Genomic DNA, 18,236 nt, shown 5'->3' with positions numbered 1-18,236 from the left:
GTAGTGAGCTGTAGAGTTGCTGGTATACATATTTTTAAGGCTAGCTGACAAGCTATGCTAACCGCCTCCTGAATCCAGCTACACGGGCACAGACGTGTGAGTGGTATCAATTTTCTCATCTAACTTTTGGGGAAAAAAAGCAAAAAAGTCAAACTACGTTCGTCCCGAGCTCTGCAGCTGTTTCTAAAGATAGTGAGACTCTGCCGGATGCCTCTAAACAAAATATGGCTTCTTGTGGCATGCTTATGGTACATGTGGTGGCTCACTTAGTTTTGAAGAAGTCAGACTTGGTTTAGGAAATTTTCTTAAGCCAAATCTTTGCTTCTTTTGTTGGTCAGTTCTGTAGAAAACGTATCTCAAGTCATTTCTGTGTGTAATGTATTTTGTGTTTATTATGTTATCTTATGTTATATTAGGTCAAATTTTTTGGATTATTGATGAATTGAACATTTATCAACAATCTTATTTAATGATATGCCACGTAATAGGAGCTGAAGCAAACTGTCGTCTTATTTGTGTTTTCATATTGGTTAGAATTATTCACAAAACTATCAGGTCGACTCAGTGGCTTTACAATCTTACCAACAGCCAACAGTAATTTAGAAAATCTGTTGCAGTTTTCATTCCCATATAATTTAAGCTTTGGCTCCATACATTTACATGTTAATGCTTATTTATCTTTAATGTCTTCTTTAGCCAGTAGCCCAGCTGGGTAGAATACTTTGTATCACTGTTTTTCTATTTCCCTCTGTTTCTTCTTTATGTCTACCTTTTGTCATTAGTGTTATTACTTTTATAGACTTAACATTCTCTTAACCGTGTTCCTTCATAAACTAACAAAATAAGTGTTTTGTGCAAAATAACAATGTTTCTTGTACATTAAAGCCACAGAGAATCACTGCATCTACAGTGAGATTAGATGAAATGCTACAAGAGTAAATATCTGAAATTATTTTCTAAATAATTTCTAAATAAAAATAGAATACAGACCTATAGGAATAACTATAAACTGGGTTTCTTATATAAAAGGTCTGTGATATGTGGTAATCGACTGTGTGCTGATTTCATAATCTCTATCTAAGTAAACTCTGATCCTTTATAATCTGATACTGAAATCCACAGTGCTCTCTGACCTACTCATTCAGTCCTCACTCGGCATGCCGGGAACATCAAACATCCCTCCCGTAACATAATTTTTATTATTTCCACACAGATTTCAAATCAATCACCTAAATACAACAGTACTGATTACTTTTCATGTCCATTACATCTTTCTCGTGTCAGATTTACGTCTTGATTTCAGGACAAAGATGAAGATCAAACAACCATTTGTCCGTGTGTTCGTACATGCGTGTGTTCGTGCATGTGTGTGTTGTTGACTTCTATTCGGACTGCATTTTAGTTTTATTATTATTCTGCACCTCGTTTTCTAGGCACATCGTGGTCTGTGGTCATATAACACTTGAGAGTGTGTCCAACTTTCTAAAAGACTTCCTACACAAGGACAGGGATGATGTCAATGTAGAAATTGTTTTTCTCCATAAGTAAGTACAGAAAAATCTTTGTTTTCACTTTGTGTCCCTGAAAAAACAATCATCTCTTCAGGACATTAGAAATAGTGTTCCTGCTCAGATTAAAAGGCTTCTTTTTTCTCTCAGTATTTCCCCTAATCTTGAGCTGGAAGCCTTGTTCAAGCGGCACTTCACCCAGGTGGAGTTTTACCAAGGGTCTGTCCTAAACCCACACGATCTGGCCAGAGTGAAGGTAACTGACAGATAATAGCTCTTCCTCTGTGGCTCGGAGGGAAACTCTAGCTGTTCAGGTGTTTATGAAGTCTGTACTTGAGGCTACAGACTGCAGCTGGATGATGTTGTCTGCTTGCTGTGTGTGCTTTTGTCTCCAGATTGAATCAGCTGATGCCTGTTTGATCCTAGCCAACAAATACTGTGCTGACCCTGATGCCGAGGATGCATCCAACATCATGAGGTAAACCAAAGCTTTCTTTTTTCATTTTTGTATCTTTGATTTTTTGGTTTGTCTCCTACCCTGTCACCAATTCATAGGGTTAGGGTTATTCATATTGTTCAGATGGAGAAATGTCACTTATTTCAGTGGGCTTCAGGGATTGTTATGTGGTTAATATGTGACAAATGCTCTCAGAATTTATGTGTTTTTGTGGGGAAGGAAATAATCACAACAGCAACTTTATTTCCTGGAAGAAAAATTTCTTCTTCTAAAGATGTATTTTTATATAAATACAACACAAACGTTTTTCTAGGAAATCAGACAAGATATATTTTCTAAAAATGTTAATATTTGATTTTAAAGTTGCATGAAAATAAGAAGTTTAAAATGTAAAACTTTACTCTAATCAATATACTTGTAACAATCTGTTTAAACATAAACCAGTGTAATCATGGAAGAAAAAATTACATTATTCGCCTCAATTGCTTTTTGTTGTATCTCAAACTCTATTGCGTCATTTTATGTTAATAATATGCAGCTTGCAAAATGCTAAATTATCCAGGATGAAAATTGTAAATAAGGTTGATAAACTCTCTGTTCTCTAGACAGCTGACAAGTATTTGAAATTCCAGTGAATTCCGGCTGAAATACATGAAATGTTACCAAATGGTCATACTTTGTGTTTGATATCACTTCCCAATTCTTCCTGAACTATAAATTGTGAGTGTAAGCGAGCGCGTCGGAGCTGGCCGACATATTCCCAGCATGCTGCTCCCTTTTGGAAAATGATCAAGAAGTCAGTGAGAAAACATGAATCTGTTACAACACGGAGTTTTTATGTTTATGAATGAAACAAACATGCCTGGAAAAAAAGACACAGGAAAACTTTTTGTAAGTGGTCTGATTTTGCTTTGGTCTTTTTTTTCGTCACACATCAGAGTAATTTCTATCAAGAACTACCATCCGAAGATCAGAATAATCACTCAAATGCTGCAGTACCACAACAAGGTTGGTATAATTGGAGTCATTAATTATATTTTTGTTTTTGTTCTATTTTAGCATTTTGTTTAGCCACGGTTCTGTAGACCTACCGTGCAGCTTTGTTTCTCTCCCTTTAGGCCCACCTTTTGAACATCCCAAGCTGGACCTGGAAAGAGGGAGATGACGCCATTTGCCTTGCGGAGCTGAAGCTCGGCTTCATCGCCCAGAGCTGCCTGGCTCAGGGCCTCTCCACCATGCTGGCCAACCTTTTCTCCATGAGGTCCTTCATCAAGGTAGCCACAGCTAAGACGCATCCATCTGTGCTCACTGGATTAAGTTCAAAAGTTAAAGTTGGCCATAAACATAGTCTGAATAGATAATAATGATTATCCCAGCTGAGGCCCATGTGCAGCATCTGGTGAGTGGGAGGGGATGAAGTTTTGTTTTTTTGTGTTTAGTCCTTTTTGTAATGGAACAAGCTTTCTGTGATGAATCTTTGTCGTAGATTGAGGAGGACACGTGGCAGAAGTATTACCTTGAAGGAGTAGCCAACGAGATGTACACTGAGTACCTGTCGAGTGCCTTTGTAGGCTTGTCCTTCCCTGTAATTTGCGAGTAAGTACACTGAATTATATTCTTTTAAATTAAAACTTGTACTCCGTGGCCCTCTCTTTTGTTTTCTTCTCTGCTACTTTTGGGTTTGTGTTTCCTGGATACAAGAAATTTATGCTTTGTGGCATCTGAGATGACATGAGATAATGTTATAACCTTAAAGCTACAGGTTCTACGGAAGCTAAAAGCAGCCATGGCTGCAAATGTTTTCCTTCATTCATCATTTATTTATCTAAAAAATATAAGATAATTATCTCAATATGTCAGAAGATTTAACTCTGTGACTTCTGTACATTTCTGAGCCATTTTTCTACAAAGTTCCTGAATTAGCATATTTAATTATATTTAGAAAAATCTATTTTTTGACTAACAATCTAGTAGGTGAAGACTCAAAGAAGCTAAAAACAGGTGCTCAAAAATATAAATCAGACTTCAAATTTGAAAAAGACCACTCAAAGCTAAGATGATTCTCTACAAACATTTAGCGAGAATAAGGTCTCATTATGTTTTTATTCTCGTTTGCAGACTCTGCTATGTGAAGCTAAAGCTACTACTGATAGCTATAGAGTACAAGTCTGATCAAAGGGAAAGCAGGTAAGTGGATGCGCTCACAGTGGATCGTTGAAGTCATTAAAATTCATGGATGCACAAACTTAAATACGCAGGTGTGCTTGCTGTCAGTATTTGCTTCAGTGATGAAGCTACTTTGAATCAGCTTTTCTGTTTGACTGCAAACACAGCGTCCTACAAAATGTGCTAAATTGGTTTGTTCACAGAGATCACAGGCATTTCTGATAACATCCTGACAAATTAATGGGGAAGGTGGCAGTTGGTTTCTTTAAGCACAGCTGAAGCTTTGTTTTAGTGGTTTCTCCAATGCATTGATGCTCATTTGAACATTTGAAATGTCACTGCTATCAGCTTTTATCAAGTTAATTTAATAAAAGAGAGGCTACGCTGCCAAATGAGTTGCATAATCTTGCCAGCATGTGCCATGGCCAGTGATTAGTGCAAAGCCTTGCAAATTCTGTGATATAACTTTCCACTGTGACATCTCTGGTCTCTAAATCCTCGCAGCACCCTGATAAATCCCGGAAACCACGTGAAAATGCAGGAGGGGACCTTGGGCTTCTTCATTGCCAGCGATGCCAAAGAAGTGAAGAGGTAATGAACGGGACCTGAGATTAAATGGTGTCTAAAAGCAAAGTCATGCTCAAGGGCTAAGACTCTTGAAATTCATGCAAGCATTAGATTTTCTTTTTACCAAGTAGAATAATATTTTGAAAATCAAAGCATGGTGTAATTCATGAAAAATACATGTTAGATTGGATTAATGATAGTGTAGGTAAGGAGTCTTGTTTGGTTAGTTTGGTGGTTTAGGCCGCATGTTGCCAGAGGTCAGAATATGCTAGTTAGCTGAATGTGTTGTTGGCCTGTTTGATGTTAGCTGGTGATGTTAGAAAAAGAAGTGTATGCTTTGTTGCTGAGGAAGTTTTTGCTGCCAGCACTTGCAATCTAATATCTGCTGTATGCTAGAATCTGCTGTTTGCTTGGGAAAATGGTAAGATTTAAAGACCAACTGTGGCCTTCTGTTTTATCTGTTCTCTGATACTTTTGGGTTTGTGTTTCCTGGATACAAGAAATTAAGCTTTGTGGCATTTGAGGTGAGATAGTGTTTTAACCTTCAAGCTACATGTTGCTACGGAAGCTAAAAGCAGCCATGGTTTCACCTGTTTTCAGTTTTTTTATAATTTTCTTTATCTGAAGAATATAAGATAATTATCTCATTAAGTTGGAAGCTTTGCAAATGACCCAGTTACAACAAAACAACTGTTACAAGAAAACAACTACACAAAGTCACATAATAATCATCATCATCATAACTGTAATAATTGGCAAATGTGACCTTGAGATAATGGGATTTAAAAGAATAATTGACCATTGACCTCCATACATACAACCTGCAGATTAAAGCTATGTTACATTATGAATGCTCCTCATTTTGACGAATGCCTGAAAACCAGAGTGCCTCGTTTTTAACAGTTTTTTTCTGTAAGCTTCAAATACTGTTTTTCTGTTCCAGAATGATCACATGAAACGACTTGTTGTTGACATGGTGAAAGACTTTATTTCAGCATACTGGTCATTGGCTGCTCAGCCATGTAGATATGTTGGCTTACATGGGATTCCTGGTTTTTCCTCCACAGGGCGCTGTTTTACTGTAAAGCCTGCCACGATGACATTACTGATCCCAAAAGGATAAAGAAATGTGGATGCAAGAAATGTAAGTGACTGCATCTAAACATTGTTTGTTTGACCTCATTAACATTTCTTCACTACAGACTACAGAACGCTAAGCACAAAGTTAGCACCAGTGTAGCAGTGTGATGCTGTATTTACATGACCTACATAGCCATGTGTCCAAACCACTTAGTTCCTGCATTAATTATTAATTTCTTGAAACCTTGTAACTTGTGTTTGAAGAAAGGTCATCGGATTTTTTTCTGAAGCCAAAATGAACAGGTGCACTCCAAGTTTCCCTTGTAAAACTACATAATTTGGCCTCTGTGTGACATTAATACCTGCCCTCATTAACGGATCAGTTCACCCAAAAAGCAATAGCTTTCCACTACTTGGTATTCATGCAGATAGTTTTGTTTTCATGTGCTGTAGTTTTGAGATATGTTTAGTATGTGATTTTGGTGAACTGATTCTTTAAGTATTCTTTATTTTTTATTCTTTCTTTGTAGGCTGCTTAAGTAGACACCCCTTCTAATTGACAAGATCAGAGGATAGAGTATTATTTAGCATTTATGGCACATTTTCTTTTCCATGTGATTCCCAGACTTATATATACTTACAGATACACAGAGAAGTGACAAATCAAGCCAGTTAACTCCTCTCAAACCACCTGTGAATACAGCCTAAAAGTGCATTTCATCTGTTTGCCTGTGTGGATGTGTGCTTTGTTTTCTTTTGTGTAACAGCTGTCTGGGCCGTCACGGTTCATTGATAACTTTGTGATGTTAACAGGCGTTCAGAGAGACTGTTAACACCACAGGTACTTGGATGGATCGTGTGTTTCTTTTTTTGTTTTTAAAAAACATCATGTGCCACTTTGCTGCTCTTTCACATGGGTTTATTACAGACTGTATTCTCTTAACTATTATAGCTGACAGCCAATCTTAACATTTGATGTATTCTCTTCCTGCTGCTTGGGAATTTGACACACTTTCCTTAACTTAAAGTGATATATTGTGAGTAATGTGGATTCATTTCCCCACAGCCTGCTACCCCTGAATGAAGCGACCTGTTTGAATGTACTGTAAATGTTGCATGTACAATGGTTGATGCTGCCTGGGTCCCCCTGTTGTCATGTGCACACTGCTTTCAAAATGGAGAAAACTATTTAAAAAAGGGCAACAAACTAATAAATGATTCTATTACTATTCTGAAGTCATAACAATTTATGAGACAGGAATAAACAGTTGAGCATGCAACAGCTAACCACATTTATTTCTTTGTTGTTTGAAAAAAGTTAGTGCTGCATCCTCAAATTATTATCACCAGAGCATCGTTTCATTCATGCCTGCGTCAGTCACTAATACTACAGATCACCACCAGATGTCCCCACAGTCCTTTGACAAACAGCCAGAGGAGCGCAGCAAGAGAACCACCATTAAGCATTTTGATAAAAGGAATAAATCATTTCACACATACCCTAAAATGACGTGATAACAGTTTGTCCTCCATCTGATATCAAGAATGCTTTGGGACAAATGGCAAAGTTGTAGTTGCAGTATGTATTACTTGACAAGTTGTGGAACTTGTCATTTTTGTTTTTGTCCTCTCTGGATGCACTTACAGATCTATCTTAGCCCAGAACAATGCTTAATGTGAGAAAAGGTCACATTTACTTTTACCTGTCAGAGTATTTTCTGCCATCTTTCCCCAAGAGTCTCAATTCTCAGCTAGAATTAGAAACCACTGAAAATATTTAATTGTTGTAAAATTATAGCATGTCTCATGTCTCACCACACAGTGGACATAAACATGTAGGGATCATGTTGAGGTAGGGGTGAAGTCAAGAGAGAAAGCTCATGGGAATTATTGTTTCTTCTGCTGCTGAAAAAGTTCATGACCTGCCCTTTCCCTCCCTCCCCCACTCATGACACATTTTTACCCCCCAAACCACATGACTTTAGGACCTTATGATATTTCCCCCCTCAGAAATGACCCAAATCGAATAAACCACAAAAAGTGGAAAAACATCAAATTTCCTAATATGACATTTGCACACTGTCAACACAAAGTTTATCTTGTGTATCCCAGCAGCAGCCTTCCTCTGTGCCCTGTCTTGCCTTTGTCCACTCTTCCTCCAGAACGACCCTCAGCATTAACCTGCTCTTCCTCTCCTCTCGTCTGAACCCATGACTGTAGCCAAGACGGCCGCCTACAAGAAAATGAGACTGGCATGTTGTTTTGATTGCGGCCGCTCAGAGCGGGACTGCTCTTGCATGCCAGTTAATGTGCATTGTAACATGGACTCCCCTCAACGCGACATCCCACTCTCTGCTGTCTCTGTTAATGATTGCTCAGCCACTTTACGTGCCTGTAAGTTGTCGCCATGACATGTGCTCTTCAGTGTTTGTAACATGCACTGTGTTAACTGTGCAGTGTGTTGTCTAGCTCTAGCAGCTGTGTCGTTACCGTCATGGATATAGATGTTGCTTTGCCTGTGCTGCTACTTTTCGAGGTGACGTTTAACTGTTGTGAAGCATGCCGGTAAACTGTTTTGCTGGTGTTTTGTCAGAGACTGTGAATTCAAATTGACCTTTAGTTTAAATTAGATCAAAGGTCACGAATGCAAAATTTTCGCCGAGTGTAAAAACTAATTCCCCCCTGAATACTTGTGTGCTCTCCCCTCCAGTGACCTCGCCAACATACTGACAAGAAATTAAAGCTGAAGCCATGAAAAATGTACAGCTGTGCATCCCCGCCACAAATCTCCCTAAAAAACACCCTCAAACATGGGAATCCTGGTGGAGAATTTGCATGCATTTCTTCAAATTATGTGTACAAACAAGGGTGAACAAGCTTTACATGGATGTCACTGGAGAGGGTTTCAAGAATAACCCAAATAACATTCACTTAATCCAAATATTTCACTACTGTACCCTCCAGAGATGGGTGAGCAGGATAGGATTTGAGATATTTATATGTATAAACGCCACTGACAATTAATTATACAAATGTGGTTAGGAGAGCACCTGAGGGGATTTTCTGAGGGCAGCAGTACATATTGAGGTTAATGTACTGGTTTTATTAAATTAAGATCAAAAGCTTGAACAACCACTGGGGGTAAAATCTCCAAAACATATTCAGTACACAAACCACTGCTCCATTCATTGCCAAAGGAGAAGCTCTGGGTTGCAGTATCTACATTTGAGAGAGTTTTAATCTCATTATATTGATTGAATTGTACCAATAAGATGAACAGAATGGAATAGTGATAGCTTGAAGTGGATTGGAAGAGGAATGAAACATAATAAAATAGTGCTGGATCGTACTGGATTTCAGTGAACTGAATTGAGCTACATACGAGCTCTTAATTCAAGTGTGATTCCCCTTTAAAGCCAGAGGGCAACTTAAATTGTACTGATGTATTGCAGACGGCATGAAGAATGTGTCCGAGTTTGCAGAGCATAGACACAATTTGCTGGAAAACACTGTAGAGTGTCAGACAGCTTTAGCGAATGTCTCTTGATCAAAGACCATTCTGTGTATAGTTGAACGTCTCTGGGCATTTCCACCCCTCAACATGTCTCCCAGGGTTGTGCGCTGTGAGCATTGCCTGGCTAGCTAAGCCCAAGCAGAGCTCTGGAGCTGCTGTCGACACGGTGCGGGAGATGCGCGGAGCGAGGCCTTATACGGCCTGACATGGAAATTATGTTTGCATTTTCATTTTTGGAGTGCTACCGGTTGTCATGAAACTCAGCCTGACAGTTCCTAACCACCAGGCAGCTGAGTGCCCCCGCCCCTCTCCTCCTCTCTCGTTGTGGGACAGATGCTAGCCTGTTAGTCCTGTGACTCTGCTCGCGCCCTCCGATTGCAGGCGACAGATGCCAGGACCAGCAAGGTCCCTGTTTGAACATTGCTGTCACTGTCCTGCCTTAAGCTCAACGCATGACCTTTATTATAAGCAAGGGGTTGAAATAAGGTACTAATGAGCATGTGTGGGACTCACGGCTCCAAAAAAGTGACTCACAGAAACTTCCATGCATCCATGCAGGTTGTGTCAGGCAGTGCAGAGGTATGGTAAACAGCTTTTGGGAAAGAGAAGAAAAAAATAAACACATACTATAGACAATACAAGAACAACAACACATACAGTATTGTCACATATTGTGAGTCTTGTTACATGCAAATCTCCTGACTAAATGTTAAAGCATTGGTGATCTTCATATCAAAAGACATCTAAACAACTAGGTTAAAACCAGACAAAATTTGGTTTACATTTGTAGACGTCCAGGCTCAACAGCAATTTAATGACTATATTTCAGTGTGTGCTGTTTTAAGGACCTCCTCCACGTTGAAATATAGTGATTTGATGCTTGTAAAATACAGTAATATGTAACCTTGATTGAGCTGAAAAGATTAGTTCATTTATTACTTCAACAGAATCTGCAATTATTTTGATAATCAATTTATTTCCTGCGTAAAAATACCAAATATTCTCTAATTGTGATGATTTGTTGTTTTTCTTTATCTTATATGAAAGTAACTCAATGATTTTTGAGTTTTTAATTACTGAACAAAACAAGCTATTTGATAACTTGTGCTCGGTCTTTGGGAAATTGTAACGTTTTTGTACTATTTTCTGAAATTTTCTAGATCAAATGATCAATCAGTTTATTGACGAAAATAATGCAGCCGGAAATATTTCTCACCAAATGCACCTAGATGTCTTTTGACTCGTAAATCACCAGATTAGTGCTTACTGCAACACGTCAAACAAGACTCCTCATAGTCAGCAGGTGACCACCTACAAACACTGACAGCGACCCACCGTTCAGCTTACTGACCACATGGCTGAAAATCATACCTGACCTATGTTTTATTTCTCATTGCTTTGTCCATGTTATCTTTAAGGCGAAACTCATTTTTTAAAGTGCCTTTCAGAGAAAAATCTCTCAGTTCCCTCAGTTCCCAGTTGTCATTTATAATTTGCTTTCATTGCAACCTGTTCTTCCCTGTAACCTGTCATCTGTCTCTGCATTTTTCTCAGCTAAAAATAGCTATAATGGATATATCAAATCAAGTAAGTTTTAATTTCTAACCCTTCCACTTGTGAATTCCCAGCTATCACCACTTGAGCTGTCTCTAACCTGCTGTATTTCACTTGTTTGCTGCTCATCGCTCTGTCCAGTCTATCATCATCCATCATTGTATCTCCCATGCAAAGCATTAGGAAATTGTTTCTGAGTGGTGTGTGGTGAACATCAGTAATTGCTCAGCAGTAGATGGTGCTGCTGCTTCACTCTGCGTGGGGGTGAATTAATCCGCCGTGCACCTGAAAATACAACATTAAAAGATTTCAAGTGAATGTACGCAAGAATTCATAATGGAGATTCAGCGAGGAGGCATCAAAAATGAGTAATATTTTCTCAGTTCTCGTGCAGCCATTAGAGGAGTGTGAACCATGTGGGCTGTCCCTTTTAACAGGATCTGTGATAGGCAGCAAATCTGCCACAATGTGTTGTCCTAGAGAAGTGCTGTGCATGTTTGACATGGGGCAGATGAATAGTGGAGGTCTGGAGCAGGGAGGATAATCTGCTAGACAGCTGACTGTTGAAATAATCATCTCCATTCTCCAGTTTTAGCTCTTAGCCATTTTTCGGAGTGAGGGGAACACTTTTCCTTTGCTTCCTTTGGTCTGTTTTATCATGTTATCTTTACCTCTATTACAGCATAACACCAGTGGAGCTGTAAGCTTTCACATTTCAAATAGTCAAGTGGATACTGACTCATTCCTCCCTCATCAGGCATAAACTGCATACAGCAGCTAGTGGTTGTTAATTCACATTGTCACCTCCTTGTTCTTATGGCATAACACTCGCTGGAACACCTGAAAGCATATTTATTAATTCATGTTTATTATAAATATCAAAGTAAATGTCATATCCAACATTTGTGGCTATACCAAGTGGTTAAGTGGTGTTTAATAAAAATGAGGTATTTTAATTATTCAGCTATTAGCATTCTTGTGCCAGAAAGAATTACCCCCAAAAACCTGTGATTGTGCTTTAATTATGATAAGAGTCACAAGATGTTTTATTAACATACACACTGCAGGTCTTATTGAAGTCAGTTTAAATCAAATCCTATCTTGTGGTTAATGTTAAGATTTAAAGGGTTAGTTCAACCAAATCACAAAGCAAGCATTTTATAGCCCACTCTTTGTGGTATCTAGACATGCAGATTGTTTCAGTTTTATGAACTTGAAATATCTGTCTCTGAGATTTCTGCCTTAACCTAACACTACGGAGGGGAATTGAATTGTGCTTGTGGTGCTCACAGCGACAAAACCTGATTTAATTTCAAAAACAATGTTCTAGTTACTTTGGATAATCTACAGAACACACAGTGAATGAAAACTGTTGACAGTGAGACCTGAGGATTAACGTGAATAATTATTTTTACTAAGACACATTATTGTTGAGTTTTGCAATTATAATTTTTCAGTGTTATGTGCACCACAAATGACATTTTATTCAACTCCATTGTATCGGGATGGAGGCCGAAATCTCAGACAACTACCTCAAAACCTCTGCACATAAAATCAAAGCTACTGACATGGCTAGATATAACTAGAGGTATGGAGGGAGATGTGTTTTTCTGTGATTTGGGAGAACCTGGGTGCTTTTAAAAAAGCAAAGAATCCATTTACTTGCATTCTACAGACCCTGATTTTGACTCCTCTTCATTTAGCAGTAAACGACGGTCTCCTAATCCAGTTGTCCACTTATCAATACAAGTCCGCTAAACTGAACCACAACTCAGCCAGCGCGGTCTGTAGGGGGCCCCGTAGCAGAGGTGCTGCTGTGTCGGTCCCACTGGTAAACAACCGCAAGGGAAGCCTGCTGCCCCCCGCAGAGCCCTCTGCTCCAAGGCTGAGCTTCATGGGCTCCGGGGACCTGGGCCAGGTGGGCCGGCTACCGGGAGTGCCAGAAGAGGCCAGTCGGCTCCAGCGGGCACGCAGCCTTCCGGTGAAATACAGATATCACCACAGTCACTCCAATAACGCCACACTCAGTCACAAGCACTGTAAGGGCCACCTCCCCCCCCCTCCCGCTCCCGTTGGCGTGTTTGGCAGGCCTGTGCTCAACAACAGCACAACCAAAGCATGTGCTTGCCAGGCTGGAGTGGTTGCATGTGTAGCATTCCTTACTAATGACCCAGTGTGTGCAGCTGTCAGCTGTGAAACATTAAATATTGAACAGGCCAAGCAAGATGTGAAGGGCCAGTGTGTTGGAGCATCCTCCTCCACTGGAAGCCCCCCGTACTTCAAAATTTTCCATTACAGTGTCACTCTCAGACATGCTAGCAGTGCCCGAAATCCTGTGTTTATCTGCAAAAGACCATGATCTTTGGGAGTTTGCTCATTTGGATGAAAGCTCTTTTAGTGTCTGTGTTTTAAAAAATCCTGTTGACAGCTTGAACCACCATTAAAAAGAAAAGAGTGTATTTTCCATGACCTGTTACAAGATATTCCCACTATCAACAATGGCTGTTAAAATGCGATTAGTGAAAACACATTTCTTGCTGCTTGTGTTTATTTTACCAGCGACTGCCACAGAGTAGAGTAGTTTTCTTCAACTGTGATATTAGCTTGTGAAAATATTTGCCTGATTACTTTACTCAAGGGTAAAACTTGAAATTTGTTCCCTATGAGCGGCTCTGTGCAGTTTCGTGTAGTGATAAAGACAATGTCCAAGGGGCATCTCAGCTGTACATAAATCACTGTGGCACGAAGACCGAGTTAATTATATGAGCCAAGGGCGTCACTCCCAAGATGAAGAAAGACCAGCAATCCAGACTGGATTCAATATTGGCACAAAAGCAGCCTTATTCATAATGCTGGAAGCTTGATGTTTATAGGTTATTACTTTAATTAAATGAGAACGTGAGTGATTAGCACGGCCAAAAGAGAAGCTATCCAAGTCTAAGAAGAAGGAATTTGTACTAACAAGGGATTAAAAATTAAAGTATCCTAATACCCTTTGATGTAATTGTGGTACCTTATTATTTGAATCCTAAACTTGTTGACATGTGGATTACTGCTTTTCTCTGGATTGGAGTGTGGTGAATAAAACCTCACAGATTAGACTTCAACAATTGGCATGATGATTGATGATGGCACTATTGCATGTTTGCATCTTCATACACAATCATGCAAATGATGTGCTGATGTGTCCCGTTGTCATCATGGAAACACTGGACTGTTTTCTGTTGCACACTAGTTAAAGTGTCCTGTCCTACTCCATTTTGTTTCCCCAACCACTCTTTCCAGTCTGTCTCTTTACACGTATTATCTCTTTGAATTCACTGACCTCAAGTTGTGCTGTGTTGTCCTTTGGCTGTCATTGATTTTTGGATTTTTTGCAACTCCACTGATTATTCGTTCGCTCACATCATTGCCTTTTCTTGCAGTCGAAGAGGACCAACCGACGGCATTGTCGCCTAAAAAAAAGCAGCGTAATGGAGGCATGAGAAATTCACCAAACTCCTCACCCAAAATAATGAGGTAGGACATGATATTTCCTCATCTGACTCTATGTTGAGTTAGAATACATTTATTTCAATATAATTCTTTAATAACCATATTTAAACCTAAATAAACTGAGCAGCACAACACATTGCAAACACAACACTGGTATATTATCATGTTATAAAGCTGGTATAGTGAATGTCTTAGCAAAGAATTTATTATATATCTGTGCATCCACCACACAGAGCAGCACTAGCATACGTTAGGAGTCATGTTTCTGTTCCCCCAACAAACATAATCCCAATATTAGATTTGTTTTGGTCTCCACCAACTCCTAAGGGAAACATCTGCCTCTTTAGCTGCTAAATGCTCCAGTATGTTCACCAGCTAGTTGCAGACTTTGTGTGACTGCCGTTTGGTGCTGTGCAGGTAGCGTACAGTCGGCATATCAGACTGCTTTTCACTGATAACAGCTGTTGTGTCGGGAAAAGGGATTGATGACAGCTGTGAGAGTGAATCAAAACAGTGATGTTGCGTGCAGTAAGACAATAAACTGAAAGGGAGTCAGTCATTTGATCTGTTGGCAATACAAAAATATTGATTAGTGCTCCTTTAAACGTCCCGACAATGTTTGTCGTGTTCATATTATAAAGCATATACTTGCTGATATATTGTCTGTTCATTTTTTAAAACTCTCAAATATCAGTATTGGTAGCAACCTCAAAGGTCCAATGTTAGTGGAGCTCAATAGTATATATTATGGAAAACATCTTAAAGATGTTTTTTTGGGGCGTTTTCTGCTTTTATTTGAAAGTGATAGTGGAGAAAGACAGCAAAGGCAGGGAGAGAGGGAGGTGGGCTTGAACCCAGGCCACTTCAGTAAGGACTCAGCCTTAAGAAATGGTACACACTCTACCAGGTGACCAGCCCCCCCCCCCCACATGGGAAACATGATAAAGAAGATTTTTATGTGCTGTTTTTATGGGAAATGTGTCAGACTTGGAAAAAAACTCCATGCCACGACGTTTCAAGTGACATCCACAGACTACAGCTCTTAAATAGGCCTGGCACTAATGACAGCATCAGCCAGTCAGAGATGCTCTAAAGGATAGATAGCCCAAGGCTATTCATCTATTGTCGGATCCCTCTGAGCTCTTTTCAGCACGTAAGGCCACAGATGATATGTATCATCACAATGAAAGGCGAATTCAAATGCTACCTTGCTTTTATCTTGTCCCATAGAATTAAATCGGTGCTTATTGATTTTGACTGGAGATAACGCTGTTATTCAACAAGAGGCCATTACATGGATGATAATACTAATAGTCATTGTCATTAAGTGCAACGTTATAAGGAAGCAGGGCAACAGGGAAGTCCTGCAGCCTGACGTATACAAAGTGGAATTGTACAGGTGAAATTGAATTAAAACTGACAGATGACTTTATGTTCTCATTGCTAATATGGCTGCTATTCATTTGACATTTAGAAATGTAGCCCACAAATGTCTGTGTTGTTTAATACTATGAGATGAGATGATACTATGAGATGATTAGCAATATAATGCAGTAGTTATAAGAAATAACTTGGTATTATATGTAAAAGGAGTGTTTATATGTTTTTCTTTGATCTATGGCCTCTGTTTTTTCAGGTGGGCGTTTGTCCTTGTTTGATTGTATGATTTGGTTCAAAGAGGTGTCAAAGTTGAATCGCTTCAGGTGATTTCCAGACTCTTGGGTAACAAAACCAGGCCTTTCCAGTACTATAGCCACCAGCTAAATATCAGCCCACCAAACCAATCCATCTACTTGCCATGCTAATACTCTCTACAGTACAGGTGGATGTGTTATTTCATTCAGTGTGTCCGCTGCCTACACACTGGAGAGAGATTCTCTGCGGTAGCCTAGGGGATACTTCATTGCAACAAGCAGAGAAAAAAACACATCTTGGTGTATACTATATCAAATGTGTTTTTACAGGACCTGCGGCCTCAAGGCCTTTGTAAATAAGTAATGATCAACAGATTGGCTGTAGGTTTTGAAGAGCAAGCCTTTGTCAGTTTGCATGATGGGGAGGATTTTCAAAGACTTTGCCTGTCCTCACTGCTTGTGCAGTGTTACAGTCAGCTAGTGCAGTGATGCTGAAATAGAAAATTTACATAATATGCATGTTTAGCTTCTACTTTATGTCTCTCCCAGCTGTCATTACGCTCCTCTAGAAGACACCTGGCTTTATGTTTTGCGGTCATGACGTGTGAAGTCTTGTCAAACGTGTCATCTTACTACTAAAGTAGTGAATTATGCTGCTGATCATTCTGAATGTTTAGAAGTGCGCTTACAGAAATGACACTCACAGACGCCTCTGCTCCGCGTAATGAAACGAACCGCACAAAAGAAGAAAGCAATCAACTGTGGAAGCAGAACTGTCTCCTGTTTCCAGATGTATCAGCAAACTAACATGTTCTGTCTGGAAGTTAGCAATGACGATCTCACTGAAATTAACACCATTTCCACAGGCTCCTGGATGGGTCATAAGACACATCTAATTGTGGGATGTCACAACGCGTTCACATCGGACCACGCCGTGACATACACGTCATGTCTGCTACAGCACTGCCGAGGCAATTGGCAGTGCAGGATAGTGACAGGCCGTCATGGCTGACAGTGAGCGATAGCTATCCTGGCAGAGCTCTGCCTCGCCAGTCATCTCCACAAGGACAAACTGAAGTGACAGGGTCTCCACTGAGTGAGTGGTGAAGCATTCGACTTCTGATGAAATATTTAGCCGAGGTGTAAAACCACTAAATGCTTTCACTCTTATTAGAAGTTGCATTTTAGACTCGAACTGAAACTGCTGATGTAGGGTACAAAGAGAGAAATGGAAGATGATTGTCACGGATAAATAGTGCTACATTTATTGATTTGGTAACCTTCAGGTGATTTAACATAATTTATGAAGTACAAACATGAAACATTATCTGACTCCAGCTTCTGCAGTGTGAGCACTGGCTGCTTTATTCAGTTTTATATCATGTTTGCATGTTTGAATATATGTTTAGACTTACTGGTCAGACGAAACAAGCAATTTGAAGATGTGACCTTGAGCTCTGGGACATTTTATATTAGTTATTTTCACAGATCTGGCATTTTATATTCGATCAATAATCAAATCAACCAATAATTAAAATAATCCTTAGTTGCGTCCCTACAAATAGTCAAAGTCTGAGTTTTTCAGCATTATCTCTAGAGAGGAACTAGGTGATATTTTCTCCGGAAACCAACGTTTACACTTTAAAATAACATTTTACATTCTTTCACCCACAGAATTGAGTGTGCACATACTGCGTTCCTTTAATTTAAAACTGCTTTGACAGATGAGATTGTGAGAAGTAGAAAAGACATTTCCTTCCCCAACCACTTCCATTCTTGAAAGGACATCCAGGTCTTGCCTAAGGGTATATAAGCCCAAGGCAGGCTTTTTTGGCTTCAGTCTCTTGGAGCCTGAGGGATGGTAGTTTCAGCTGACACTTTCATGCATACTTAACATGTTACTTAAAGTAGCATTCTTATAAAGTACTCGCATGGATTAAAGAGATGTTCTTCTTACGGGGAGAAGACTTGAAGTATTTAAAAGGTTTTCGACAGAGACAGGAGGCTTCTGTCTGAGTTTCAGAAGATAACATCTTCCACTCTGATCTGAATCTGACAAAGTCTATTTAAAATTGTGTTGGGCAGCACAAGGCCTCCGTAGATAGCACTGTTGCCTCTGTAGCTGATGGTGTTTGACTGCTGGCGTTGGCTGAATTATATTTCACTGTTGCCCATAAAGTTGGAATAATTGTTCAATACCACCAATTTTGTTAAAGCCTGAATACACAGTTTGCAAAGGTTAATTGTGGTTTAAGTTTCAC

The 18,236-nt window shown here is 39.5% G+C and overlaps 1 protein-coding gene across 1 annotated transcript in view; it reads left to right on the top strand.

The window, feature by feature from the left end:
- Window positions 1-1,433: 1,433 nt before the first annotated feature.
- Window positions 1,434-18,236, top strand: part of LOC139225456 (calcium-activated potassium channel subunit alpha-1-like) — a gene marked incomplete at its 5' end in the record, with an annotated part of 31,173 nt that continues 14,370 nt past the window's right edge. The window contains 11 exons of the mRNA XM_070856286.1: window positions 1,434-1,544; window positions 1,659-1,764; window positions 1,904-1,986; window positions 2,904-2,973; window positions 3,084-3,239; window positions 3,452-3,561; window positions 4,084-4,152; window positions 4,636-4,722; window positions 5,766-5,842; window positions 10,847-10,879; window positions 14,272-14,365. Of these exons, the coding sequence (XP_070712387.1) occupies window positions 1,434-1,544; window positions 1,659-1,764; window positions 1,904-1,986; window positions 2,904-2,973; window positions 3,084-3,239; window positions 3,452-3,561; window positions 4,084-4,152; window positions 4,636-4,722; window positions 5,766-5,842; window positions 10,847-10,879; window positions 14,272-14,365 (996 nt within the window). The remainder of the gene's footprint in view (window positions 1,545-1,658; window positions 1,765-1,903; window positions 1,987-2,903; window positions 2,974-3,083; window positions 3,240-3,451; window positions 3,562-4,083; window positions 4,153-4,635; window positions 4,723-5,765; window positions 5,843-10,846; window positions 10,880-14,271; window positions 14,366-18,236) is intronic.

Source organism: Pempheris klunzingeri, unplaced genomic scaffold (assembly GCF_042242105.1).
Source record: "Pempheris klunzingeri isolate RE-2024b unplaced genomic scaffold, fPemKlu1.hap1 Scaffold_259, whole genome shotgun sequence".
NCBI lineage: Eukaryota > Metazoa > Chordata > Actinopteri > Acropomatiformes > Pempheridae > Pempheris > Pempheris klunzingeri.
Note: the sequence above shows the minus strand (reverse complement) of the source record. Positions and strands in the feature narration are given on the sequence as shown.